Here is a 27,231-nt window from a genome sequence, read left to right as displayed (position 1 = left end):
CTTTACAAACTTCCTTATTTCCGAGCAGTTTCTCAATGTGCTGCTGCTCTGTGCTTCATTGTGCGTTCGTAGTTAGAGATGCCGTCTGTTCTTGCCTTATGGTATGTATTATTAATTGTGATTAACAGTTTAACTGACCTAGACCTGCAATCCCTTTTATATTAAATGACTGGGCTTTCAGAAGAAATGGGTAATGCCAGAGAGATGTTCAGGTGACTTCCTAACAAGAAACCAATTCAGCCGAAAATAAAAAAAAAAGAACCATTAGCCCGATAAACAGGATTTAGTTAATCATACTTATATTGTTGATTAAACGTGCAATAATCTCCTTTTGGTTCAGTTTGTCACTTCTAACTTTTGTAAGAAAGAAAAGTTGTACAAAAAGGCTACATTGCCATCATGTGGAGTAATGATGTGGTGCAAACAATACACATGAAATTCACTAATTAGTGATAAAGACTATCTGAACACACCCCAAGCAGTCAGAAGCTTTTAAGACAAGTCTGTTTTACACTCGCATAACTGCACTTGAAAAATAAAAAGATGTAGTTCATGAAAATGATTTCGAAAGAAATGTGTACAAACTTGTACAAAGGCTACTCATTGCCATTGTGCACCTGCTGTTTGTTTAAATCAAAATGGTCATTGATACCCTGTTACTAAACATTCTACATAGTATTAGAGAACACAGAACAATTATGCTTGACCATCTGAATTGAATTTGTTATTTTGCAGAAAGACATGATGTGTGTTGCTTTAGCAATTTCTACTGACCAAATTACATATCACTAAATAGCCACATGAGATAATCAATTCTAAAATTGGTGAATCAGGAAGGTATTACGTGAAATATAAGTCAGAGGATAATTATTCTCTTAGTTAAAAAAATGATGCAAAAGTATAATATTTTTTAAAAGGGCAGTTTTGTTGTAATTCTTTGTACAGTTTAAAAAATACAAAAGTATGTCCACAACTCTTATAATTCTGGTCTAGAGGCAGGTTTTGCAATGAACAGCATAACACTTAGGTTGAGAAAATAGTTTGTGGTTATGCTCAGGAAGCCTCAGAGTATAGAGAGAAAAAGACTGCATTTCCTGGACTTCCTTAAACCCCCCCCTAAGCTGTCAGAAATAGAACTTAATATAGGAGATATCTAGAATTCCTTAGTCAGCAGTACATATGTTGACTTCCTCCGTTTGGCCAACATCTCAACATAATTTTTTCTTTAGTTATCGTTTTTCTAAGATTATGTTTTTGGACAACGCTGAATGTGTAGTAAATGCTGCCTTTGCTGACTTGGCTTACAAAGTGGACCAAACTTATTGAAAGCACTAAACAGAGGTAAGCCAGTGATCATATTGCTATGTTGCAGTTAAGACAGCAATTTGCAAATGATACTTAGTTAACATTGTTTTTGATTAGCCATCATAATTGCAATTTAGATTAAATTGAATTAGATTAGAAAGCAATATGCATATAGTAGTTGTGCTTCATTTTTTTTATTAAATTTTTTTTTACTGGTAGTACATGAGCTGAGATGTCTGTGGTTGGTATATACAGTTAATAATTAAATTAAGTTCACTTGAAAATAGTGTGTGTGTGTATGTGTGTGTGTGTGTGTGTGTGTGTGTGTGTGTGTGCGTGCGTGCGTGCGTGCGTGCGGGTGTGTGTGTGTGTGTGTGTGTGTGTGTGTGTGTGTGTGTGTGTGTGTGTAATTATCATGTGTGTATTGGTGATTATAACAGATGAGCGACAAATTAAATTAAAAACAACATAAAGCGTCTACAAAAAGAAAAAAGCTTTTAATAGGACAAAAGGCTGTCACTGCAAATATCGACTTGGCATGTTTATTTATAAATTTCATATATATTAATGTCTCATGTCATTAGACAGATGCCGAATTCAAAAACAAACTGGTGGTTAGGTATTATTGTAAGAGGTATTGTGCTTGAATAGAGTAAGTATTAAGAAGGGTCCCTGCAAATCATTACAAAGTTCTAACTTTATTCTCTAACGAAATGTTTGGAATCCAACTGGAAATGGCCTCTTCCAAGATGACACTTTTATTCATAGGGTATTTAGGCTCACTGAATGGTTTATGAGTATGAAAGGTAAATGTAAATCATACGCTAAGGCCTTCACAGACACCAGATCCCAACGCATCGATGGCAGACTAAGGTATCAGGCCGTGTTTTCCAAAACCCTTATCAAAACAACAATTTATGGAATATCTTTTAAAATATTTTCTCCGGGATTGTTCCAGAAAATTGTAGTATCGATGCTACTGTGCATGAATGCAATTTTCGAAGTTTGTAGCATCCTAATACCTCAATAAACATTTTATGTTCTTTTAATTCTGCAAATTTTATATATTTAGTATAGCAGGCTAACAGATTCAGTATTTTAGTACAAGGCCTTTTTGAATTATAAATTTGTAATAACTGCATAGAAATTAATAACAATTATAGGTTAGAGTAGCCAATTGTTGCATTGTTGCTGCATTAGGTGTACAATAAATATGCTGCTAGTTAATACATTTAATAAACACATATATAAACGACAAGGTGAGAACAAATTAACTACTAGTGACTAGGAAGTTAGTCATGCAACTAGATCCTTTTGAATTAAGGAAGTGAATGTTCCAGTATAGATTTTGAGTGGGCTGCAACAGTACAGACTCTATAGAAATATGGTAAATAAGCTGTTACTAAGAAAACTATTTATTTTTTTGTCTGTTTTATATTAAGCATGCACACTTTAAATAGACTGACAATTTTTGTTATACATTGTTTGTAATTTTATGTTTCTTTTATGTATCACATATGCAATCAAGGTCAAATGGAAAGGTCTTATAGTTGTTCCACTAAGTGGCTGAAGTCTTTGACATTCACTATTCACTTTGTCACACAGCACAGTAAACTAAGGATGGAAACTCTCAAAACCACAAAGCCACTCGAGCCATTTGCGACTGAAATGTTTTATCTGATTCGCAGATTAACTCAGTAACCTGGCTATTTACATTACCTTAAAATACATTTGCATATATTTTCTGTCTAAATTATGCCAATATTACTTTGAGTACAAGGACTGCTAATGTGATTATAAAGTATCCTGGGAAACGGTTGTAGGCCTGCTCGTGTTAGTTCCTAATAAAGTGCATACACAAATTTGGAAGCAACCCTAAATGTGTTAGACCAATAAGACCAATTGTGAATGACATCGTCAATACTTTAAAAAAGTGTTCATTAGTGTCAATAACTTTGCCACATATCTTTGTTATTATTCAAAATATAAATCTTTGTGTTCAGTGTCAATAAAAATACATCATAACATCAATCATAATATGATTGTTAATAATTTGTTAATAATTTGTTAATAATTTTAGAATTTATTAGATTAGAGAAATTCATTACATGCTTTAATACAGGTCTGTAGTTTAGGTCTTGAAATAGCAGATTGTTACAGACATGTTGATTTATTCAGATAAAGTAATTACCGGGCTTTCATAAGTTTATTGGTGATCTTTGTATTAAAGCCACAAGGTAGCAAACACACACACAAATAATTACTTTGTTTTGCGTATAGTCATGTGCTGCAATACAAAAGTATTTTGCACATTCAAAGAAATAAATTTTAAAAAATCCTTTGAAAAAAGGAAATGAAATAATAAAGGATAGTTTTCGAAGAAAATTGGGTAGTAGGTTTTACAGAGCATCTTAAAGAATCTGCCACAGTTCCTATGGAGACTATGACTGTCTTTGACACACTTCTATTTTTACATTCAAAACCAAACAGATTTGAGAACTGTTGTGTATTATATAATATGCTGCTTTCTGTACTAACAAACATGTTACAAAAATGTCTGTGACATTTTGGTTGAAAAAAATTATTTTAGGCCTTCAAGATGCTTCTGTAATGATTCTGTAATTGAATTATACAATTAACATAAAAAAAAAATACCTATTCATAAAATAGAAAGATTTTTAACTTCTTTAGCATGCCTATAGACTTCTACACATTACTGTACATGCTGCATGTCATTTAATTATTCAAACTACTGCATATGACAGGAAGTGATAGAATAGTACATATCTAAATTACATACATATTCTTGAGTGTGGGTGAGAGAGGAAGTCTCGGACTGAGTCATGGTGTGACTTGTAGGTGCTAAAAAGACCAACTTACAGAAAACACACCATTCATTTTTACATGTGGACAAATCAGATTTATCTGCATTTATCTTAAGAACATCATTTCATACTGTATATGTTTTTAAAAAAACTAAAAAGACTGAACTATTAACCATCTATGAAAGTAAAGTATAATTCAATTCATTTTTCAAGGCATTAAAGTATTACTTTTTTCAGAGGTCATAAACTGACTGACTGTAATGGCAATTACATACAACCAACCTGTTTAACTCTAATTTGCCTATATTTTCCAAAACTTGGCCCTCTTTGATGGAAACAAATCGAGAAAATACATGTACATAATTAGTTTATACCATGATCAATAAGTTTCTAGTCTAGATATGATATCCAAGCAATGATCACTGGGTGAAACCAATTTTGTTGTGGTTTGCCATATGCACATGTGATCTGTTAACCAACTGAGGATGGTTATATGAGGACACATAGAATTGCTGTATTATAAAATGTTAGTTAAACTTTTTAAAAAGAGATTCTGTTTTGATTGGGGATTTAAATATAAGTTGCATAATTCTTGATACAACACAAGTCAAACAAAATACTCTGGAAAAAAAATTTAAACAGGATTTAAGCTTAGACCGAAACATTAAACAGTGTATATCTGTTGATGGAAAGCTGTTCCATAACTGTGCTGCACTGTCTAGTTTCCAACAAAGGACCTGCTGCTTTTGATGAAAGCAGGGTGTATATAAAAACAGACCAAATGTTCACTTATAACTGTGGTGCAAGATTTAGTGAATTATAGGTTATACACTGTGTATAAGATAGGGGTGATGGCTATAAAAAGTTGTCTCAGTTGCCCACTCTCTGGCAGTAAACATTGCCAGAAACTGCAAAGACTTCTCCGGAAGACTTGAAGGTTCTACTTTGGCAGAATCCTAACTGAGAAATAATTAAAACACACTTGACCATAAGAATTAAGAAATGTTAAATAATCATGAATTTTTTTCTATGTTTCTTACACTTAATTGTGAAGTTAAATGTAATCCTAAGAGGTAATGCTATTCTTGCAAAAAAATTTTAATTTCTCCTGGAAATAATACAGTAAGATTTTACTAGTATTTATAGTAAGATGTTACAGTATATAGAATAAAATACTTCCTGCTAATCTTTCGAGTCTTATCAAAAATTCAATGTTTTAATAATTGAGATTTAACTTGGACCATGCATCTTAGGAATTTGAGAATTGATTTGGACTTGCATGTGAAGTCTTGCATAAATCTCTGTGTTCTTTTATGTGGAGTGTAAAGTTTCATAAATATTTGTTCCTTTAGGATTATCCTACTAATTGCTTGAATTTCTTATCATTTTTGTCTTTCAATAGGGAATGACCCCCACAGTCTTTCTACATTCACCATTTATGCAAGAAATACCTGGAAAATAATAATGGACAAATTTGTTAATTATATTGAATAAGTGCAATAAAATTCAGAGCAATTCTAACCCATAGGTAAATTTGCTTGTTAGGCCAGAATAAGAAGATTAGATTAATTGTTTGGTCTCGATTTTCAATATGACAGAAAACCTGTATGAGATTAATGACCTAACTAATGGTAGATCTGGTTATGCCATGCATAGTACAATGCCATTACAACCATCACCACTGTCTCCCCAAGTTAACCAAAAGTATATGCCATCTCCTACCACTCCACAAAATCAGCTTTCTCCACTACTTGACCTACGACATGATGAAGGATCTTGGGAACATAATCAACTTGAGAAGTCTGTCTCTTCTATGTTAACTGATACTATGAATTCTCATGTTGCCTACACCTTCAATGTTGCGGAAACTGTACATGGACTGGATTCCTTTTCCAAAGCATTTCCTGTAAAAAACCCAAATACTGTGTTTGGTAACAGTTTAAGTGAAAAAAATGCAGTAGACAATCATGTTCCAGAGATTTTGCAGTCACCCCAGAGAGGAACATCTTCATCTGGGTCAGATAGAGAGCCATTTAGTCCTGTAACCATGCAGAGTCGATCACAGCAGTGTCATAATCCGCTTGTGCACCCCCACATAGACAACCAAAATATGGCTCATAATCCCTATCAAAGCCACCAGCAATATTATGGATATCAACATCACAAACCACAGCCGAGAGAGAACAACTCTGTGCCAGTTTACAAAGTACCCTACTACAAGTCTCAGAACCAATATCTTTTCCACCAGCAAGAAAATCAAATTCATCAGCAGCAGCTTACACCTTATTCATTAGCACAGCAAAAACAGCAAATACCACCAGATGTCCAAGAAGGCCATGAGTCTGTTGAATCACCAACTGATAGCTACAGTGAGGACTATAAAACATCTGGGCAAACAGTTTTCCAGACTTCCAATCTTCACAACTCCCATTTCCAGGGGTTACAAAATTTCTTCACACTTTCCAACCAGAGCAATCTCTACCAGCACCAACAGACTAATGAACAATCACACTTATTTACTTTTAAGCAAAATCCATCTTTTGACGATCAGTTGGCATCTATTGATATAATGCCAGGTTTTTCCAATGCAAAGGAGGAGCTTTATATGGATTTAAACTACCACCACAAACAGGAGGATTTCTATAGTTCAGATTATCAAAGTGTGGGGTCAGGGGTCAATCAAACTGTTCAATTATCACCAGCTATGAGAGGAGGAGGACTTCATCATCTCAACTCTTACAAGTCATCTTGTGGACAGGTAGTACATGAAAAAAGAAGATATGTGGTTCTATTTTGATTTCATTTTAGCACAATTTTACAAGTGTTTTCCTTTCTTTTATTAAGATGCACTCATCAGATATCCAAGAAGGCCAGTTTTTACCCTACTACAGGTTGGACATACACATTATTAGCAATTTGTTATTGAATCATTTTTAAAATAGATTTTAAATTTTTATGTATGATTTTAGCTTATTTTGGTTGTTTTTATACTAGGACGGAAGCACAGAAGGCTGAAGGGGCAAAAACAAAGATGAAGTGCATTTTATGCCACCGGGAATTTAAGAGCTTGCCTGCTCTTAATGGCCACATGCGTTCCCATGGAGGTTTCAGGACACTTTCCACAACGTTTAAAACTGTAAGATCATTTACATTGAGTTACTATTAAAAGTTAGATATATGATTTAAATCGTTTGTTGAGATTACATTTGAAAACTAATCATTGCCAAGAACTTCCCACTTTCACAAAAAAAGGCAACTTGATATGGCAAATGAAAAACCACAAGCCTTTTCTTACAGCCCATTAACAACAGCCATAGATGCCAAAAATCACAAGACTAACATGAAATAATTTCGATTATTCCTTCAGTACTATTGGTTGATGAATTAAAAAAGGTTAAGTCAAAGTTTTATATTTCCCGCAGTTATGTTTACAATTCCTCCTAATATCATTTTCATCATACCTACACCAGCCAAGACAATAATATAATGTAAAAAGCATCTAAGCACTGTTGTGTCTACATGGTTGCATCATAAACCAAATATCTTCATAAATTGTTCTAAAGCGAGGAAAATAATGATTTGATCCCCTGCTGATATTGTACATTTACCCCCTCACAAAGAAATGAACAGTTTAGAATTTTTATGGTAGGTTTATTTTAACAGAAAGAGAAAAAATATTGAAATAAATCCAGAAAAAAAAATATATTATATATAAATTATTATATAATTGAAAAAAAAAATTGTAATAAAAAAAAAATATATATATATATAAAAATAATAATAAAAATAATACTTTCCTCCACTGTATGTACAGTTTTAAGAGAATATCATTTAAACAATTTAAAATGTAAATCTTATTCATGTTTAAATCGTAACATTCTTCTTCCTTTTAGGTTTCCTTACAGACTGATGAACAAATTCAATTGTCTAAAGAAGTGATTTCAGGTGATCCCATTGTGTTCCCCGTGTCTATTCCTGTAAAGGATTACTCAGTTCCCTCCAGGCTTTCTAATAACTTTCATAACCACCTGAGACATAATGATTTAAATGACTCAGGCGAGACTCATTCACAGCGACCAAAGGTTCCACCCTCACGTGTAAGTTTCTTTACTTTTTTTTTAATAATGGCAATCATTTATCAATCTTTGACTACAGTTGTGTGAATATGGCTTTTACAAAACTTACAAATAATTTTTTTTTTACTTTTCTAATTTACTTTTTCTTTTTATTCATGTGTGTACAGTATGCTGATGGCCCATCACCCATAAATTAAATGTCATTATTTTCATGTCACAGCATGAAAATAAAAAATATAAACAGGCCATGTTTAATAATATAAAAATAATTTTGCTAATTAAAGCTATTTTGTGAATTTAATCACTCTAGGCAAAGAATTCAGCAAAGACTGGAGAATGTGCAGCAAAGCAAGAGAAAAAGCACTATCGCCACTGCCTAGTGCCACTTTTAATTTCACCATGCGGTGCAGATCTTGAATCCAGAGGGCCAGTGCTTTTCCAAAGCCAACTGCGTTCACCAGGCAGCTGCGGAGATGACGTTCCATACACTCCTCCACCGATGCTCAGCCCTGTACGTCCAGGCTCTGGGCTTTTCACTAATGTTAATGCAGGGCATCTATGCACTGAAGCACAAACTGTTCCACGGGTTCGTTTGTGCAAGGACAGTAAGTGTCCACTTAAATATTCATATACTTTAAGACACACATATACACTAAACACAAAATATTCGTATGTGTCTTTAATATTTTTAATGTGTCACAGGTGACAAACGTGACTGCAGTGTAGCATTAGATTCAGGGGATAAATCAAGTAGCATTAAACCGTAAGTTAAAAAATGTGAATAATAAAAATAATTTATATAAAAAATGGAACAAGGGGTGAAAATAATTTAAGATTTTTGGGAACTATTTTGCAGCCGGATCAATATTGGGTGCGAATTTCAAGCAGACATTCCAGATATTCAGAGTCGCTCTAAAATGTCAGACGACATCCATAAAGCTAATCTTCTGTGGACTCCTTTCCATTTGGATACCCCTGAGAAGCAGCAGAGAGGTAAACTCAGTTAAGACACTAATTTTAAATGTTACTGTAAAAGATTTTTAACTGAACAATACACTGATTTTAGAATACTCTAAAAATTTTACATATTCTGATGCCCATTTGTTTTACTTTTGCCTGATCCAAGTGGAGGATCTTCTGAAGATGGCATGTTCCAGTGTGCTTCCAGGAGGAGGGACAAACACAGAATACACTCTTCATTGTCTTTTTGACTGTAATGGGGATATTTTGGTGAGAATGCCTAATTAACTTGCAAACATGAGCAATATTTTCATGACTAGCTTTATTACATTTTGCTATTTTACAGCTGGTTTTTACATCATTTTTCAGACAACCCTGGAGAAACTACTCTCGCTGACCACACATAAACTCGTGTCCAACCTTCACCCAAATTATCATTATGCTGGTATTTGACTGCCTTTGTGTATTTTCAATTGTAAACCTGTAATATAGCTAACTTATAGTATTTTGTTCTGGTTTTCTCCCTATGGTGGTAATGATTGCATTACTAGTGTAATATAACATTTTAGAAACAGTATATAATGTATCAGAGCTGTTATCTAATTTTCTAAAATCCATAGAAACATTATGCATAATTGGATTGATAATGGTTTATAATGGTCATTTCTTTTTTTTAACCTCACTCACCTAGGATCAGATAAATGGACTCTGCAGGAGAAAAGACAACTAAATAAGGCCCTGTTAATTCACAACAAAGATTTTCATCTTATCCAGAAAATGGTAAATACTCTCTGATAAGCACAATGCATTCTACAACATAGTTGACCATGCATTGTCAATCATTATACAGACTTATTGTAGTGATGCAAATAAGATGTGCATAAATGCTAGGTGAAGACAAAGTCAGTAGCCCAGTGTGTCGAGTATTACTACACATGGAAGGAGAAGCTTCGACTGGGCCGAAGATTCAGCACAGGTCCAATAACTCCAGGTCAAGTGAAAGATGTGAGTTAGCATTAACTTCTGTCCACCTTTACCTTTGCAGTCCCCATGGTTCTAAGTTTGTGCTTTACCTTTACCATTCTCAGTACACAGTCTTGCATTGATTAGACAGAGCTACAGGTTGAAGGGCCACAATTATTTTATATGAACCAATATCCTGTTAGTATTATTTAAAATAATAGGGGGAAATGGAAACAATATGTTGTTAGAGTAATTAGGAGAACTGTGCACTGAAGCTGTAAATGTGCCCCAATAAATTACCTTTAATGTTAAAAGAACCTATTTACTTACCACTTGTACTGTTATTCTGTCCTTGGTTGTGGTCTTACTAACTATTTCAATGTGCCATTTGCTTTTTTAGAATAGGGGACACTTGAAGGAAGCGAAAATCAAACAGCCTGTGCATGAAACAAAGAACAAAACTGAAGCAGTGGAAATTTCTGAGCCTTTTGATTCTGTCAGTGATGCATTTGTTTGTGAAGAATCCAGATCTGGTCCTGTGAGTCAATTTATATACAGTAAACAAGATTCTAATGATAAGGTCACATGAAGTCCTGATCTGACAGTGAAACTTCCTGGGCTTTGCTTTATTTCCTGTTAGAAACAGAAACTTATCTGTTGATTTTGTCGCATCAGTTTTAATCGTTGCTCTACATGCTAAATTTAAGGTGTCTCTGTTATATTAGTATGTATTTTCTCTCTCTCTCTCTCTCTCTCTCTCTCTCTCTCTCTCTCTCTCTCTCTATATATATATATATATATATATATATATATATATATATATATATATATATATATATATATATATATATATATATATATATAAGATACATATGTTAGGGCGGTCAAAATTAGCAGGTTAATAACGCGTTAACGCAAATTCGTTTATTAATGCAGCGCACATTTCTGTCTGACTATTTTTCTTAAAACTAGAAATGAATTAATATAATAAAGGCAAAATCAAAACCTTTAATGCAACACGTTTATTCACGGCGTCCTTTCTTTACTTGGATATTTAAATAAATCAATAAATCAAGCAGCAAAATTCAGCATGATTCACACATCTGGCAATTAAAATCATCCGTGTGGAAACATCGCAAATGTTCCATTTGGTGTCCTGATGATTTACATAATTTAAAACACCATAATTACTTAAGAATATTTTGTCTTTATGCTCTATGTTCACTATGGTTTCACTAATAATAATAATTAATATAATGATAATGATAATAATAATAATATATTGTTTGTTTTTGTTTTAGCAGATCTTTATTGAGAATGAATGGAACCAAAGTAATATAATTGGACTCTGTAAATCTCCAGCTGAATATAGCAAACCCAAATCAGCTCCGCGCTTTGCTTCTGGCTCTGTAAAAAGCTCACCTTCAAGTAGTTCAACAAGTGGAGACACTGATTCAAATCTCATCTTCCCATGCAGTGAATGTGGAAAGTAAGAAACAGTTGAAACAAGTGAAATGTACATACATTTTTACATGGTCTGTATTGTTCATATTTGCAAGGCTTAACCAGGTCTTCACTTTGATTTCACAGAGTCTTTCTTAAAGTAAAAAGTCGCAATGCTCACATGAAGACCCATCGCCAACCTGACGATCAACACTTCTGGACGCTTCATAATCCTCCTGAACAGGAAAACAAGAGGACAGTGACTCCTGCCAGTCCTACTGTTGGACTAATTCAGTTACCCCTAACTCCCCATTCTATTTCTTACAGCAATAATGGAGATATAAAACCATTATTTGTTAACAGTGCAGCACGGCAACAAGCAGACTGCCGCTTGCAGAACCAGAATCTTAAATAGTGACACAGTGACCTCTGCTGGACTGGACCAAACTAAGTGGAGCTAATGATTAATAAAGTGTTCTTGCCATGGTTTCAATAGTTTGTAAAAAGCTGTATCTAATGAAACAAATGTTTATAAGGTTTATTAATGGTGAGATCCCACTGGTTGGTTGTAAAAAATATTTTAGTCTTTAGAATATCTTTATTAACCTACAAAGGTGCACTGTAGAAAGAACTGGCCCAACTGGTACTTCTTCTTCTTCTTCTTCTTTTTCTTCTTCTTCTAACTTCTTTCGGCTTCTCCCTTTAGAGGTTGCCACAGCGGATCATCCGTCTCCATACCCCCGTCCTCTACATCTGCCTCTTTCAAACCAACTACCTGCATGTCTTCCCTCACCACATCCATAAACCTCCTCCTTGGCCTTCCTCTTTTCCTCCTTCCTGGTGGCTCCATCCTCAGCATTCTCCTACCAATATACCCCCTGTGCCTCCTCTGCACATGTCTAAACCATCTCAATCGCACCTCCCTCACCTTTTCTCCAAAACGTACTACATGCGCTGTCCCTCTAATAAACTCATTTCTAATCCTGTCTATCCTCATCACTCCCAACGAAAACCTCAACATTTTCAGCTCCACCTTCTGTCTTTTACTCAACCCCACTGTCTCTAAACCATACAACATCGCAGGTTTCACCACAGTCCTATAAACTTTCCCTTTCACTCTTGCAGATACCCTTCTATCACAAATCACTCCTGGCACTCTTCTCCACCCACTCCACCCTTCCTGCACACTTTTCTTCACTTCTCTAACACACACTTCATTACTTTGCACTGTTGACCCCAGGTACCTATTGTAAACTCTTCCACCCCCTCTCCCTGCAACGGCACCACTCCACTGCCCTTCCTCTCATTTACACACTTGTACGTCATTATTACAGGAACAGTTATAGGTCTTGCTTTGTATAAATTTGTTTTGTAACCGAAAGAGCTGTACAAATAAACTTTATATATATAAAATTAAAAGTTTAAAAGAACAGCTTTCTGTTTCTTAAGTGATGCCTATGGTTGCCTGTTCTGTTCATCTTATGTTCACCTTATTTCTGTGCTGTGAATGGTGCATCACCAAACTATTCTGTGTTCCAAGATAATTTTGTAGTCATCCCTTTTTACTAATGGGGTAGAGGACGATAGATAAAAGATGCTTAGATTGGCTACAGTCATTATTTAAATATTTACGTGAAAAAATGTCTAATGTAATTAGATACATTTGTTCATTTTACAGCTTTCTGCTGCTCGTGGTTGTGGTTCATTAGATAGCCTGATAACTATGCTGTTAGATCATTAAACAACCCCAAACTTCTCATACTTGCAATAATAAACGAGAGGTAGACACATATTATTAATCGTTTTTTTTTAAGTTATGGTACCTATTAGTCTTTAATAGATTTTGTTTTAATAAGTATGATGGTATTTTGTGTTTTCTACATGGTTATTTTGCACAATACTGCAATATAACAGGTGGCCTGTGACAGGTTATACAATGGGCTTCACATTTGCCTTCTAGGAGTCTAGTGGTCTGGTGGTGATATTGTGGTGATAAACTGTGGTTTATTGATCAGTCAATGGCCGTAATTTACTTCTGTGATTTTTAATTCTATTGTGGTCCTCCTGCAGGGAAACGAAAAACAGTGATGCATTTGTGGTTATCTAGATAAATACATATTTAAATAATATGGTAATTGTTTAAATAGAAAAAAGTAAACAATTACAAACTGAATATACCCTATGTTGGTTTAAAAAAGACAGAATGATTTAATGTTTTAAATGTACAATAGGCCAATTCTTATTAGTAATTAAAACATAATTGTGACAAGGGTGATATAGTGAACTTTGAAAAACTGACAAGCTCTATGTATACAAAATGTAAAGCAAATGCAGGGTTTAGATACATAATGCTTGCATAATCCATCGTGCAAAGTTACACATTTTCTTTTGATAATACAGTAATTTTATGTATATTTGAATAGTAATATATAACATAGGATGCATGATATATAACAAGGACGCTCCTAACATGCTAAAATGAATATACTGACACGAACGTTGTAGTTTTAAAATAGTTAACCGAAAAAAAGATTGCTGTCAGAAGTGGGATTCGAACCCACGCCTCCAGGGGAGACTGCGACCTGAACGCAGCGCCTTAGACCGCTCGGCCATCCTGACATGTTTAAGTCGCTCTTCATTATCACTTAAAACGGTTGTTACTTAATGTTTACATGCTAAATTTGCATAATACAAATGCCATTATTTAGATTTTTAACCGGGTTTACAACCAGGTCTATTTCATGTACTCTCATTATAACTAACGACTGGTGACAATTCCCAGAGAGTATTTTTAGTTACATGCATGCTAACTAGCTAGCTTAGCTTAGCTACCTAGCAAGCGGTAACCATTATACTGTAGGGCTACTCACTCGTACAGATGTATACGGTTTTTTAGGGTGTGCTTAACATTAAACACGTAGTTAAACTTGAACATTATTGAAAGCGAATTTTAGAATTCGACTGAGGTAAGTTGGGACAACGAGCCAGTTCTATGTAACTAGCGTAGCTGCTATACGCCTTAGGATTTATTGCAGGTCCGGATGTCTAAATTATAGTCAAAGAAACGGCTAGTCAAAGCAAAACATAATAGCTAGCTGTGTCAAACTGCAAAGTCTATACCATTAAAATGTTGTATTGTCGAATGCGGTTTATCATCCAGTGCAATGAACACGCTGGTGCCTTTATTTAAATTAATATAAAATCAATGTAATTAAAAACTGTTTGACTTCAAGGAGGGTAAAGCTTTCCTAAAGTTACATTTTCAATAGATGGTAAGGGAACAACATTTACAGGATATCGAAGTTTCTAGAATAGCACTGTTCTGTCAGTATGATGACAGTAGTGTAAATGCATGTTCTTTAATTGCGTTCGATTAACTTGCTGTTAACGTCTGAAAATAGGAATGACAGCATGTTGATTTGACTTTGATGGGTGCATGCTGTAGTGCAACATTCACAATGAAAGTCAAGTCACAAAATATGGTGGTGATTCGACTAATTTATTAATCTGGGTTTGCAGGTCCCTGGTGGATTGTTAAAAATAATGGCAGCCTCGCCACCTCCCAACTTTTCTTGGGTTGAATCCCATAAATTAGCTGGACTGGCAATGCCAAGGATGCCAGCCCATTATCAGTTCTTACTGAATAACGGAATCAAACATTTAATCACTCTGTCTGAAAGAAAGCCCCCTTACCACGACTCGTGTCCAGAGCTGACTATGCATCACATTAGAATACACGATTTCTGTGCTCCAACTTTTGATCAAATCAAGCGCTTCTTGTCCATAGTGGAGGAGGCCAATTCAAAAGCAGAGGTAAAAAAAAAAATACCCTGGAGTTATTCTATCATTTAAAAAACATTGTTTCTAGTGCAGAACTAATAATCACATTATCCTGTTTCTCCTGCCCATGGTTGCCTGTTCTGTTCATCTTATGTTCACCTTATTTCTGTGCTGTGAATGGTGCATCACCAAAGTGTTATGTGGTCCAAGATAATTTTGTAGTCATCCCTTTTTAATAATAGGGTAGAGGACGATGGATAAAAGATGCTTAGATTGGCTACAGTCATTATTTATATATTTACGTAATAAAATGCCCAATGTAATTAGATACATTTGTTCATTTTACAGCTTTCTGCTGCTCATGGTTGTGGTTCATTAGATAGCCTGATAACTATGCTGTTAGATCATTAAACAACCCCAAACTTCTCATACTTGCAATAATAAACAAGAGGTAGACATATATTAATAATCGTTTTTGGAAAAGTTATGCTATTAGTCTTTAATAGATTTTGTTATAATAAGTATGATGGTATTTTGTATTTTGCACAATACTGCAATATAACAGGTGGCCTGTGACAGGGCTTCACATTTGCCTTCTAGGAGTCTAGTGGTCTGATGGTGATATTGTGGTGATAAACTGTGGTTTACTGATCAGTCAATGGCCGTAATTTACTTCTGTAATTTTTACTAATATTGTGGTCCTCCTGCAGGGAAACGAAAAACAGTGATGCATTGCATTTGTGGTTAAATAGATAAACACATATTTGAATAATATGGTAATTATGTAAATAGAAAACAGTAAACAATTACAAACTGAATATACCCTATATTGGTTTAAAAAAAGACAGAATAATTTTAAGTTTTAAATGTACAATAGACCAATTCTTATTAGTAATTAAGATTAAAGTTAATCTATCATTTAGAAAACATTGTTTCTAGTGCAGTACTAATAATCACATTATCTAACTCTGGTCTGTTTTATTGTAGGGGGTCGCAGTGCACTGTTTGCATGGCTTCGGAAGAACAGGAACTATGCTGGCCTGCTACTTAGTGAAGAGCAGAAAAATCAGTGGGATTGATGCCATTAATGAAATTAGAAGGATACGCCATGGTTCTATTGAAACTCGAGAGCAGGAGCAAATGATCATTCAGTTTTATCAGCAAAATAAATGTTAATTTGTATGAAGAACTATGTCAAGTCTTTTACTTTGAGGGTGTCAATAAAGTATATGAAATGGCTATGCAAACACAAGGTGTCCCAAAAGTCTCTATACCTGTATAACAGCACCATGCAGGTGGATATTTGTAGATGTCCATTTTGCAATCGGTCTCCATTCCTTCCAGTCTTTTTGAATAAGTTATTAGGTTTCACAGCAGTGGTTTTTACAAGCAATGCTTGCCATGTTCAGTGTGACAGCGACAGCTTCCTTATCTAGCCATAAAATGATTCCAATACCTTCTTTTGTCAGAGGCATTTTTAAGGGCTACCTGAAAAAAACTATATAAATTACGTTTTGGAAGACATTTTGCTTAAAAAATTTTTTTCCTATTTATTCAGACTTTGGGGACACCCTGTAGTTTTGTGTACATTTAAGACAGAACTTAGAATCTTAATAGGAAACGGTGATATTATGTTTGCTTGATTAATAATGTTAATAATCAGCGTTACCACATTAATGAAATGCTTATTCAGCATGTATAATGTATGACATTGAAAAACATCTGCTTGATTCCACTGAGAGAAGGTTTATGGAGAAAATCTTAAACTACAGATTACACATCTGACAAGAATTGTTACTGTTTATATTCATTCTGAATAAACATTTAATTATACAGCATTTTAAAACTTACATGTAATCTAACAAAACTAAATACATAATAAAAGAAATATGTACAAATGTGGATTTAAAAAAAAACCGTACTACCAATTTTTTGCAACATTGTGTGGTAGATTCAAAGCCAAATGGAGAAGTTTGTGCAATTGGTAGTGAAAATAAGGGAATTATTATAATTTCTGCTACATTGTAAACATCCGACTGTGTCGTAAATCAGTACATTGGATGTGGGACTGACACTGATTAGACTAGACAGGATGTTTTTTAATGTGTAGTCCAAAATGCATTACAGTGGAACCTCGGAGCTCGCGAGGGTTAGGGACCAAGACCGAAGCGAGTTCCGAATTTTCGCGACCTTTTGATACGCCCCTTCCAACCCAGTAAAAACCCAAAGAACACTATACGAAATCGATTTAAATAAGTAAATAACACTATTTCACTCCATAACACTTAATTATTAGACTATTTTAACAATACTTTATGTAAATTAACAGCAATTACAATGCTTAATTAAAAATAATAAAGTACAGGTACAGTAAAGTATTCAGTAGAGAAGTACAGTATAATAATACATAATAAAAATAGTTTTAAAGCATTTTTTAGATAATTTTAATGAGATAAACCTTGATTAGAAATGTTAAAACTAGCGTTTTGAGCAGCTCGCGGTTGCTCACGAGCCGATCTGAATGAGAGTCGCCGGTCGGAATGAAAGTCGCGAGCATGCGAGGTCGCGAGCGCTGAGGCCGCGAGCTCCGAGGTTCCACTGTATATTGTCCCTCTTGTCCTTGGGTTTTTTTCCACCCTTTGATAAGCTTTTTTTTTTTTTTTTTTTTAAACAAACTGGTGTGTCCACTAGGTGGCAGCCCTCTTGCAAAGACATTTAAAGGGCCAGGTACTCAAAACTTTAAACATGTTCCTCTATAAATACTGCACTGGTTTACTTAGAAGTACCTGCTTAATAAATATACACATTAGTTTTGTCTCTGTAGTTTGAGGTCAGGCAAGCTCATTTGCAGCATCCGTTACTACCCAAACAGTTATTCTTTATAAAATACAAAATATCTAGAAACAAAGCATAAATATAAATGTTACAGCTTTATGAATGATCCATTATTTTTACAGTAAAGTTAACAGCAGCAATGTAGTAGTACTACTAGTAATGTAGTAATGTCTTAATTTGCTATAGAGGGTGTTTCATACTTATACTCCAAGTTGCAGCTGAGCAAAAAAAAATACTTTGTAATTTTTCAATGGAACAAAATGAGTGGAGATATCTCATACTTCCCGGAATTGCTTGTTAGAAGTGATCATAATTAGAATAAAGTTTAAAATTATTTTGAACATATCTGCTTGTGACTTTAAGTTTTGATTATTTATTCCTGTCAACAGCTCATGCATCACATTCCTACCATTTGCTTTCCCCTCGCTGCATTTTCAGCACAGCTCATGCTATGTATACAAGCTTATAGATGTTGAATTGGTATAGTGTAAGACCTTAAAACTACATTATAAAACCTCTGCAGTGACAATTCAGAAGCAGTAAATTGCAGCTGAGCTTGCCAACAGATGGTTATTTGCAGTTGACTAACATAAAGTAGCTACATTTAACTTATCCTGTATGAAAAATTAAAAAGCCAAAACACTTGTAGTCACTTGGACAACTTTTTTTATTTGATAAATGATGACAGATTCTTTAGTATGTAATAAAATATGTTTTTTTAATTTTTTTTTTTTTTTTTTTTTTTGTGAAGCGGTTTAGTCAACAGTCTCCATTTCTTTGTCTCTAATCTCTTGATTTTTATCAGACAATGTTTCTGTGGATGGAGTTATCTCTTCTTCAGTGTGACACTCCAGATCAGTGGTGTCCTCTGCAGTTTCTTGGGACACTTGTAAACTCTTTGAGTGTTCTGAAACCTCACTAGCTTCTGCTTGAGCTGTCTGCTCACAGATATGAGATATTGTAAACGTTGCTGCCACCTCTTCAAGTCTGGACTTTTCCAACTTCAGATTCTCTAATTCTTTAGTAAGAGGTGTTGCAGCAGCACTGGGTTCACTAAGTGCATCTTCGTGGCTCTTTCCTTCCTGATGGACACTTTTTATTTCTTCTGCTACCTCCACTTTAGTTGCTGTGTCTTCTGCAGCTTCAGGTGGTTGGCTTTCCTGTAGCTTCTGATAGAGACTCCTTCTTTCTTCCTGCAGGGCTCTGCAGAGATTCTCCAATCTTTGTATCTTTAGAGTAAAAAGCTCAAACTCTTTCTCCTTAATTGCTTTCTACAAAGGACAAAGAAAAAATGTTTTTCCTTCAAAAAAAACCTGGACTCAATTAAAAACTTCTGATATATAAGTTAAAAGAGTTTCTTACATCTGCAACCATTTCAATGAGAGTTTTATTACAACCATCAAAGCGTAATTTCCAGGAACTGGCCTCCTTCTCCAGCTTTTTCATCTTTTTTGCCATCTGCAACATAGATAATAAATGCTTAATAATCTCTAGTATGATATTTGCAGCGTTAAACATTTTGTGTTGTATGGTATCATTTTAATTAGGTATCCTACTAGTTAATTACTTTAAAAGTTAAATGGTACCTACTTTATCTATGTCTTGTTTAAACGTGGCGTAAACACCACTGCTCTTTGACACAGCTCCTCTGAATTCATCAAACTTCTCAGAATACACATCAAGCTGTAAAAGGAAAGTGCATTATAGAAATTAATGATATGTTCATTATTCGAAAATCATTTAAATGACATTTTGATGCTAATTACCTGGGCCTTCATGTTAGTTTCTTGCTCTTTCATAAGTGTCACTTGTAGTTTGGCTTCAGTGGTGTGCTTCAATAACTGTCCATAAAGAATAAACAAAAATGGGCTGCATTATTTTTTTTGCATGTAAAATGTGATCATGCATGTGAATTATCTGACATTATAAACCTTACATGTGCTCTCTCCATCTTGTGCTTTTCTTGAGCATCTTTCAGCAGTGCATTTGCCTGAGCAAGTTTGGTCTCCAACAACTTCTGCTGTAGGTCTCTATGCTTAAACACTTTCTCAAGATTCTGAAATAGTCAGAGACAATAATAGAGACAATCTTAATCCATAGAAGAGACTTTGTATTAAACAAAATGCTTTAACATTGCTCTGTAAAATTTAGCCTTGTCCTCTAACCGAGCATGATACAGTTTCTCCAGATATTATTTTCCATTTTTTCACCCATATTGATGTATATTGAACCTGACACTTTTTTACCGTGCCTCGCTAGGGAATTTGGATGGGTTTTATTGACTACCTGATAGTATTACACATAGGAGGTCTTGAGCAAAGGTGCATTGAAACACCAGATTTAAGTCTCATTAATGTAGAGCAGCATTTTAACACATCACATTATTGTGTTCTTTTGTTCACAATGAACAGTACTTGATTCTACTTAGCATACTGAGGTGTAAATAATAATAAAAAAAAAAGCTCAAGCCCCTGTCTTTCATACATTACAAGAATCAGTTTAATTCTTCATGTTAAGCTCGCAGACCATCTTATGTTCTATTAACAAATCTTGTGGCTGCGTATTTCATATTTTCTGTGGAAATAGTGTAACATCATCACCAAGGGTTTTTATATAAATAGAATGGCATGAATAATGAGACAGGGGCAGATTTCTTTCTTGCTTAGATTGTATAGTCACAATGTTCTGTTTAATGTGGAAATATGACTTTAAACCTGGGAGCAAATTATCAACTTTTCTGTATAACAAATAGTCATTAACTATAAAGCATGAATGCAGCTGTCTTTAAAGTCGAGCCCTCCCTTTTAATATCATGACCCACCACCACGGTTTTCTTCCTAATGTAATGAATCCACATTCTTATAAATGCATAGGATCAGGTTCCTTTAAGGCTCTTTGGATCTAACAGTTTAGTTCTTCAATAGATTTCACCCAGCTATAAAGGTCCCATACCGCCTCACGCTGGTCATATTTAGCAATGAGGCTTTTGAGTTTTTCAGCCAGGTCACTGTTCTCCTGACACAGTTTGTTGTTGCGATTGCTGTGCTCCTCGATTTGGGCCTGGATGTCTGTAAGTGTGTTCTGGAAATGAGTAGTGATCTCCTTCCTCTTTAGATCATCTTCACGGCATCTTTGAAGGGTCTCATCCTGTCAAAGGTAATTATGCATCACTTCTTCTGTACACTCATTAAAAATTCTTAACTGTACAAAAGGTTTTAACTACGATTTTAGACAATCACACCTTGAGTGTCTTATTATGTCTCTGCAGCTCTCTGCAAAGCCCCTCAAGTTTACTCCGGGCCAGCACTGCTCTACTGTGCTCACTCTGCAGCTGGTCTTTCTCTTTCATCACCTGCAGCAGTTTCCTCTGCAGCATCTTCAGCTGCTTCTTATCTGAGCGGTACTCTTCAAGCTGTGGACAACAAACACATGGAGGGCTGATACAAGACCATTATTGATATGAATTAAAATCAAAAGAAAACAAAACGCACATCATGCAGAACAAGTTATACGTTTATGTGCTCACCAGCTCTGCATGCTTCTTTATAAGAGCTTCCAGTTTCTGCTCAGGAGTACCCAGCTTGTTCAGGCTTTGCATAAGAAGCATGGCCTCTTTCCCTGTGGTGAAAAAGATGGTTTATTTAATTTTTTATCACAGCAATGTTGAATTCTGTAATCAGAAGAGGATACATTTTCTCTTACAGCATGGCTATGACAGTAGTTCTGGCATTAAAGCGTATATGACATTTTTTAAAAAGAGAGAGAAATGACTATTGGTGTTCGAGCATATCTGATAACAGTAAAAAGCTGTTTCTTGGACGTTCATAACACCAACACCGTGACATAATGACAATTCACCTAAAAGATCAGAAGAACATCTTGGGTCGAATTACACCACCCAATAGTTAATTATTTCTCTATAATAATAGTAATAATTCTCTATAAACACTATAATGTTTGATTCATTACTGCAATAACAGAGCCATACAGAAAACAAAAACTTTTTTTTTTTATTTAAGGTGATATCATGTAATAGTCCACAAAAAAAAGTCCTCACCAAGGCCTTTAAGCATTTTCTTTTCTAGCCTGGGGTCCTTTGCCTTTCCTTTGGTGTCTGTGACTGTCTCTTCTTCCAGCTCGTCATTATCTTCTGCCTTCTCAGCTGCCTGATAAAAATTGATGATCTCCTCTAATTGCTTACTCAGGTCCTCAGAGAGATCGGGGGTAACATCCACAATAGGGACACTGTCAAGGGTCTGTTCATCTGCAGGCTGGCTACAGTTCTCCATTCTTATAGTCACTGAAAACACAAGAAAGATGTACTTAAACTTTAGCATTCTTGTCATGGTGGAGAGGTCTCAGTCAATCATGCAACAAGTATAAGAAAATAAGTCAACACTGTAACAGCAAACTAAGAAAACAATGTTTTCAGATGAGTATAAAATAATGTCTGGACTGGAGCCAGTTGGAGTTGAGGTCCCTTTTAGATGGTACATGGATTTAAATGTAGATGATGACAGTTGTGTTACATTGATAATTACATAATTCTGTATTATTTTAAAAGCAACAACACCTCATAAGTAATAACATTTAATGTGTTAATCCAGACAAGATATCTTATGATGATTGAGATTTGAGATTTACTTATATTACTTTAACCTTTGGGGTATATAGGGCCCCAGTAACAAAAGTTTGTGTAATGAAAACTTTTAACAATTACTATTACTAACAATTGGCTCTTGTGCAAATTAGAAACATTTTTTAAAAAATCCCAGCACCTTCAAAAACCCAAGAATATCTCTGCAAAGATAGGGAAATGTAAGGACCTGCAGTTTGTTTAAGAGAAGATGGTGGTGTTCACTTGTTTTGTAGCACTAAAACGGACATGTTAGCAGCAGATGTTTCCTTGAAAGACATTTGGGCTACAGTTCTTAACTTTGAGGTTGTTTACCCCTTGAGTTAGACTGCTTAATTTCACTGCTCATTTGGTTAAATTTAGCCTCTGTCCAAGCTGATCACCCCCTGATCACCCCCTGGCATCACAAGCATAGCACATGGCACATGGCACCTGTTCTAGGCCAGGAGTCTATTTTAGGATCTTCTTAATATGGTCAACTTGTTTAATATTCTTATTTTTAATAAGAATGGGGTTTTTTTCTGCATTATTGATCGCATCCTTGATATGTTTTGCTTTAAATTTATTACTTTTACTGTTTAGACCTAAACCTGGTTTGTAATGTTTTTACGTCATTTTGCTTTTTAGATTACCCAGGCTATTGGCTCACATTACATTTTAATAAACACACTGCAGCGACTTGTTGTTTTACATGAACAAATGAATCTCTTCATAGAACATACTTAGACAAAAATAACATGCACTTCTAAACCATGGCAAGCGTTTCACATTCTTTATGCGTGACACAGTGGTAAAAAGATCTTTACTATAATGACAAATGAGAAAAAAAAGAACACTGGAAAAAGTAATGCATTTATAAAATATCTACATATATATAAAGATAGCAAATGGTTTTATTTGGTCTCTTGAGTTTAAAAGAGAATTCCAACAGTACTTACCAGCAGAAGCAGTGGAGTAGACAGAAGCTGAGTGAAGGAAGGTTTTAAGCGCCTGCTCCTGCAAACACAGCAGCTGTGATGGGCAGACCTCAAAATAATCTGGTAGGACTCTATTCAAACCTACTCTGGTACACAAGTTAGAACATCCACCAGTTTTTGATTATTACTATGAAATGAGAACATAATACCTGCAAATTCACTATTCTCTAAACAAATACATTTTCTGAAAGGAATTAGTTATAATTAATAAATAATTTTTAAATAATTTTCATAAAAACAAAGGTACAGTATAAGGTTATAAATATAATGTAAGGGGTGGCGTTGTTATTTTGTTTGTTTATTTGTTTGTGAACAGACAAAACCACCACCTAAATATCTGCATATCAGATCATAAAGGGTAAAAAAAAATGCACATTGGGAAATTATTTGCTCCAAAGAATACTCTGATGGATTATGGGAATTTATTGCTGAATAGAAAGGACAGGTAACTTTCCAAAATTTGTGAGCATGTTCTCTCTGAAACACAGACCGTAGCTATGGCAAGAAGCAATCATCACATATTAAAATGTGTGAACATTATAATAATAAATGCTTTGTTTAATCAAACTTTATCATTTAACGAAAAGAACGCACAATTAAATGTAAGTCACTTAAAAATAAAATGTATTATTATATGCACAACTGAGTGCATGAGTAGTATATAAAAATACATTTTATGTATGAAGATAAAATCCCTAACATTTTATTTTTACAGTTAGCTATATATATCTATTTGGACAATGTTAGTGTAACTAATGGATCACATAACATTTCAGCAAAGAATTGACTTGGCTTTGACCCCGCAAACATCCAGATCCATCTAGAGACGTACCAGTGCCAATTGGATCCCACTTCATGTGGAGTTTGGACACTGGACCTTCTTGAGTGTTTAAAGGCTCTGGCATGGAGAAGCTGGTGTTGGATTTATGACGATCACAAATTTTTTATATTTTATGAGTTGCTCAGTAGCTCCTAGTTTTATAACCACAAATGACTGTAGAAGACTGTAGAAAGAACAATACTCATAATTACATTCCAGTGCTCATGTTAGTTCTCACTCTCCAGTGTTCTGTGTTGTTTAAAGATTTATGATCACACTCTTGATGTCACCCAAATGAGGATGGGTTTCCCTTTTGAGTCTGGTTCCTCTCAAGGTTTCTTCCTCATAACATCTAAGGGAGTTTTTCCTTGCCACAGTCACCATGGCTGCTCATCAGGGATTAATTCACACCATTCACCTTAACTCTTAAAATTCTGTAAAGCTGCTTTGAGACAATGTCTGTTGTGAAAAGTGCTATAGAAATAAACTTGACTTGACTTTTTATCATCTGTTTTCATCACCACACAAGGGCATTTTTTTAATGGGGATTATGTTTAGGCCACATGTTCTCTCTTTTTGCGTATGCCTAAAGGAAATATGCACTGACAGGGTTTTTTCCTCAGTTGAAAGGTCACCAATAGTAGCAGAGTCTTAATTGGCTCTCCACAAAAGCCACTGTTCGGCCATGAAAAATACCTGAACTTACAGAACAGAGACAAAATCATGTCATTAAACTACATAATGAACTTCAATAAGGGTTTTGTAAGTAAAACTCACAAAGTTTATGTATGCCTTTTTAGCCACATTGTTTTATATATATATATATATATATATATATATATATATATATATATATATATATATATATATATATATATATATATATATATATAAATATTTAGATTTTTTTTTTTAGATTTTAGAATATTTAGAATTTTTAGAACAATTTATTATTTACACCCATTTATTATGATGTTTGTGTATTAGCTCCGGCCACCTACTGTGATTGGTCATTTCCACACCTTCTTCTTTTCTGTTTTTTCCTGGGGTTTTTGGGATTTGCAGTTTATGGTAATGAGGCTCTTCACTGTAGCTGTTTCCCTGACTGGTGGGAACAAAATGTCTTCTGTTGAACCAGTTCTGACCAATATGTATGGTGTTTATTAAATGATACATTTTTTTCAATACCTCTTCCAAGTTTTCTGAGCCTACAGCTTGTAACAGTTCTTGTACTAGTACCCGTGTCCCATACTTATGCAGTATGGAATTTTATGGACCAAAAGGAAATTACTTAGCAACCCATGAACACAGTCTTTTATATAATCTCTGTGCTTTGCGGATGATCCTGGAAGTGGCAGCATTCTGATTCCTGAGCCATCTCTTGGGAATTCTAGTTCAACCCATGTTCATGTGTGCTGCCAGTTCACTGGAAAATGACTTCAACTTTACCAAGTTTATGAATCCAGAGTACTTTAAAAAAGACTATCAACCTCTGTGTAATGTATATTCACTATCATCACAGTGTTTTTGTGTATTGCAGAGATTTTATTTAATTTTTTTGCAGATAGGGGTGTTATTTGGGCACACAATGACAGCTCTGTATTGTCTTGAAATTGTTCATGCAAAATGTCTTTGAAAATGTTCATATATTCGTGATTTTGAAACATCCATCCAACAGTTGTTTTACAGTTTGCTTTAAGAAATTTAAAGCAGCCAATCTCAGGTAGAATTAAATACGACTGAAACATACCTAAAAGGGGCCTATAATTTAAGTTACACAGTACTAATACAATTTCAAACTAAATTCTCATTCAGGAATTTATTCTTTGTATTATTTTATACTGACAGAGTAAATGTGTTTTGTTTTTTGTTTTTTTGGCCAGCAGTGAATTTATGTACATATTGTGCTTTTCTTTCCAGTTAGTTTCATCTCAAACTTAAGTCTAAGCCAGCGCTTATTTACTGCAAAATTAACCACTTCTCTCTGTGGCAAGGAAAAACTCCCTGAGACAGCATGAAAACTTGAGAGGAACCAGCTTCAAAAGGGAACCATTGTTAGGTGGTCCTAAGCCATCGCAGTAGACTGTTGATATTAATTACAGTGCAAATCCTCAGCTAATCAGTTGCTTAATAACTTCATGGTTCTTTAGACTCTTTATGTGGAACCATCACCAGCTGCACAGAATGCTCTCCATTTAAAGAGAATGCCATCCAGCAGTAGGGCATCTAGATGAATCGGGCAGATCTGAAGAAAAGAAGTGCCTCAGGAACATGTTTAAACTATTTCAAGACAGAATTTTCCCTCTCCTGCCCAAAACACCAGATTTAAGATGAATACAAATAGCTGACAAAATATTAGTATGTTAGTTATGTTGCATGACTGGTTGGAACACTAATGACTGATCTAACTTGATACTCTGCTAAAGCATGTGAAAAGTAATTTGCTAATTAGCTGAGGCAATAGCACTACTTTACCAGCAGAGGGCCCTTCCACTAAGTTCTATTTACTCACTTAATTTTTTGTGACTACTTCCTGTACAAACCAGTCTCGCAGCATTTCGTGATATAGTCACGAAAGTTAACCTATTGACACGTGTTCGTGGACACGAAT

The 27,231-nt window shown here is 34.7% G+C and overlaps 4 protein-coding genes across 8 annotated transcripts; 3 read left to right on the top strand and 1 right to left on the bottom strand.

Moving 5' to 3' along the window:
* The first annotated feature begins 24 nt into the window (after positions 1 to 24).
* LOC310727560 (transcriptional-regulating factor 1) lies at positions 25 to 12,997 on the top strand. Of its 4 annotated transcripts, none has more exons than XM_083544147.1 (15): positions 25 to 101; positions 5,533 to 6,888; positions 6,975 to 7,021; positions 7,125 to 7,266; positions 8,024 to 8,227; positions 8,517 to 8,811; positions 8,909 to 8,969; positions 9,063 to 9,199; positions 9,333 to 9,436; positions 9,536 to 9,611; positions 9,858 to 9,946; positions 10,058 to 10,171; positions 10,530 to 10,667; positions 11,434 to 11,618; positions 11,720 to 12,997. In XM_083544147.1, the coding sequence occupies exons 2-15, from the start codon at positions 5,722 to 5,724 to the stop codon at positions 11,985 to 11,987; spliced, it is 3,027 nt and encodes a 1,008-aa protein (XP_083400273.1). In that variant the 5' UTR covers positions 25 to 101; positions 5,533 to 5,721; the 3' UTR covers positions 11,988 to 12,997. The 4 variants fall into 4 exon arrangements, with proteins under 4 accessions (XP_083400273.1, XP_083400270.1, XP_083400271.1 ...); XM_083544144.1 differs by lacking the exon at positions 25 to 101 and adding an exon at positions 1,124 to 1,341; XM_083544146.1 differs by lacking the exon at positions 25 to 101 and adding an exon at positions 1,170 to 1,341 and having other exon boundaries at positions 11,431 to 11,618.
* Positions 12,998 to 14,154: 1,157 nt separating this feature from the next.
* dusp23b (dual specificity phosphatase 23b) lies at positions 14,155 to 17,072 on the top strand. Of its 2 annotated transcripts, none has more exons than XM_083544030.1 (3): positions 14,155 to 14,225; positions 15,092 to 15,385; positions 16,340 to 17,072. In XM_083544030.1, exons 2-3 carry the CDS (start codon positions 15,116 to 15,118, stop codon positions 16,526 to 16,528), a joined length of 459 nt encoding a protein of 152 aa, XP_083400156.1. In that variant the 5' UTR covers positions 14,155 to 14,225; positions 15,092 to 15,115; the 3' UTR covers positions 16,529 to 17,072. The 2 variants fall into 2 exon arrangements, with proteins under 2 accessions (XP_083400156.1, XP_083400155.1); XM_083544029.1 differs by lacking the exon at positions 14,155 to 14,225 and adding an exon at positions 14,259 to 14,538.
* Positions 17,073 to 18,836: 1,764 nt separating this feature from the next.
* txlnbb (taxilin beta b) lies at positions 18,837 to 23,864 on the bottom strand. The gene is made up of 10 exons (XM_083545016.1): positions 23,762 to 23,864; positions 22,245 to 22,487; positions 21,714 to 21,805; positions 21,429 to 21,599; positions 21,140 to 21,334; positions 20,124 to 20,243; positions 19,954 to 20,028; positions 19,778 to 19,870; positions 19,550 to 19,645; positions 18,837 to 19,458 (listed from the first exon to the last, which is right to left on the bottom strand). Exons 2-10 carry the CDS (start codon positions 22,474 to 22,476, stop codon positions 18,943 to 18,945), a joined length of 1,590 nt encoding a protein of 529 aa, XP_083401142.1. The 5' UTR covers positions 22,477 to 22,487; positions 23,762 to 23,864; the 3' UTR covers positions 18,837 to 18,942.
* Positions 23,865 to 25,343: 1,479 nt separating this feature from the next.
* LOC310727749 (gap junction epsilon-1 protein) lies at positions 25,344 to 26,231 on the top strand (the record flags this gene model as incomplete). The annotated part of the gene is given in 9 exon segments (XM_083544492.1): positions 25,344 to 25,382; positions 25,608 to 25,653; positions 25,656 to 25,750; positions 25,754 to 25,912; positions 25,916 to 25,949; positions 25,952 to 25,983; positions 25,987 to 26,094; positions 26,096 to 26,122; positions 26,127 to 26,231. Coding segments are annotated over 9 exon segments (645 nt in total).
* Between the last annotated feature and the right edge of the window lie 1,000 nt (positions 26,232 to 27,231).

This window comes from Silurus aristotelis, assembly GCF_946808225.1.
Source record: "Silurus aristotelis genome assembly, chromosome: 6".
Taxonomy (NCBI): domain Eukaryota; kingdom Metazoa; phylum Chordata; class Actinopteri; order Siluriformes; family Siluridae; genus Silurus; species Silurus aristotelis.
The sequence above is the reverse complement of the archived record's forward strand: the minus strand, read 5'-3'. Positions and strand labels throughout refer to the sequence as shown.

What these genes read in the sequence shown, in the direction of transcription:
- LOC310727560 (XM_083544146.1), top strand. Translation starts at nt 5,722, where the DNA reads ATGACAGAAAACCTGTATGAGATTAATGACCTAACTAATGGTAGATCT. An exon ending in ACTGTAATGGGGATATTTTG is followed by an intron (nt 9,437 to 9,535) that starts GTGAGAATGCCT and finishes ATCATTTTTCAG; the next exon opens with ACAACCCTGGAGAAACTACT. An exon ending in AAGAATCCAGATCTGGTCCT is followed by an intron (nt 10,668 to 11,430) that starts GTGAGTCAATTT and finishes TTTTTGTTTTAG; the next exon opens with CAGATCTTTATTGAGAATGA.
- txlnbb (XM_083545016.1), bottom strand. Translation starts at nt 22,476, where the DNA reads ATGGAGAACTGTAGCCAGCCTGCAGATGAACAGACCCTTGACAGTGTC. An exon ending in AAACTAACATGAAGGCCCAG is followed by an intron (nt 19,871 to 19,953) that starts GTAATTAGCATC and finishes TTCCTTTTACAG; the next exon opens with CTTGATGTGTATTCTGAGAA. An exon ending in TTAAACAAGACATAGATAAA is followed by an intron (nt 19,646 to 19,777) that starts GTAGGTACCATT and finishes TCTATGTTGCAG; the next exon opens with ATGGCAAAAAAGATGAAAAA.
- dusp23b (XM_083544030.1), top strand. Translation starts at nt 15,116, where the DNA reads ATGGCAGCCTCGCCACCTCCCAACTTTTCTTGGGTTGAATCCCATAAA. An exon ending in AGGCCAATTCAAAAGCAGAG is followed by an intron (nt 15,386 to 16,339) that starts GTAAAAAAAAAA and finishes GTTTTATTGTAG; the next exon opens with GGGGTCGCAGTGCACTGTTT.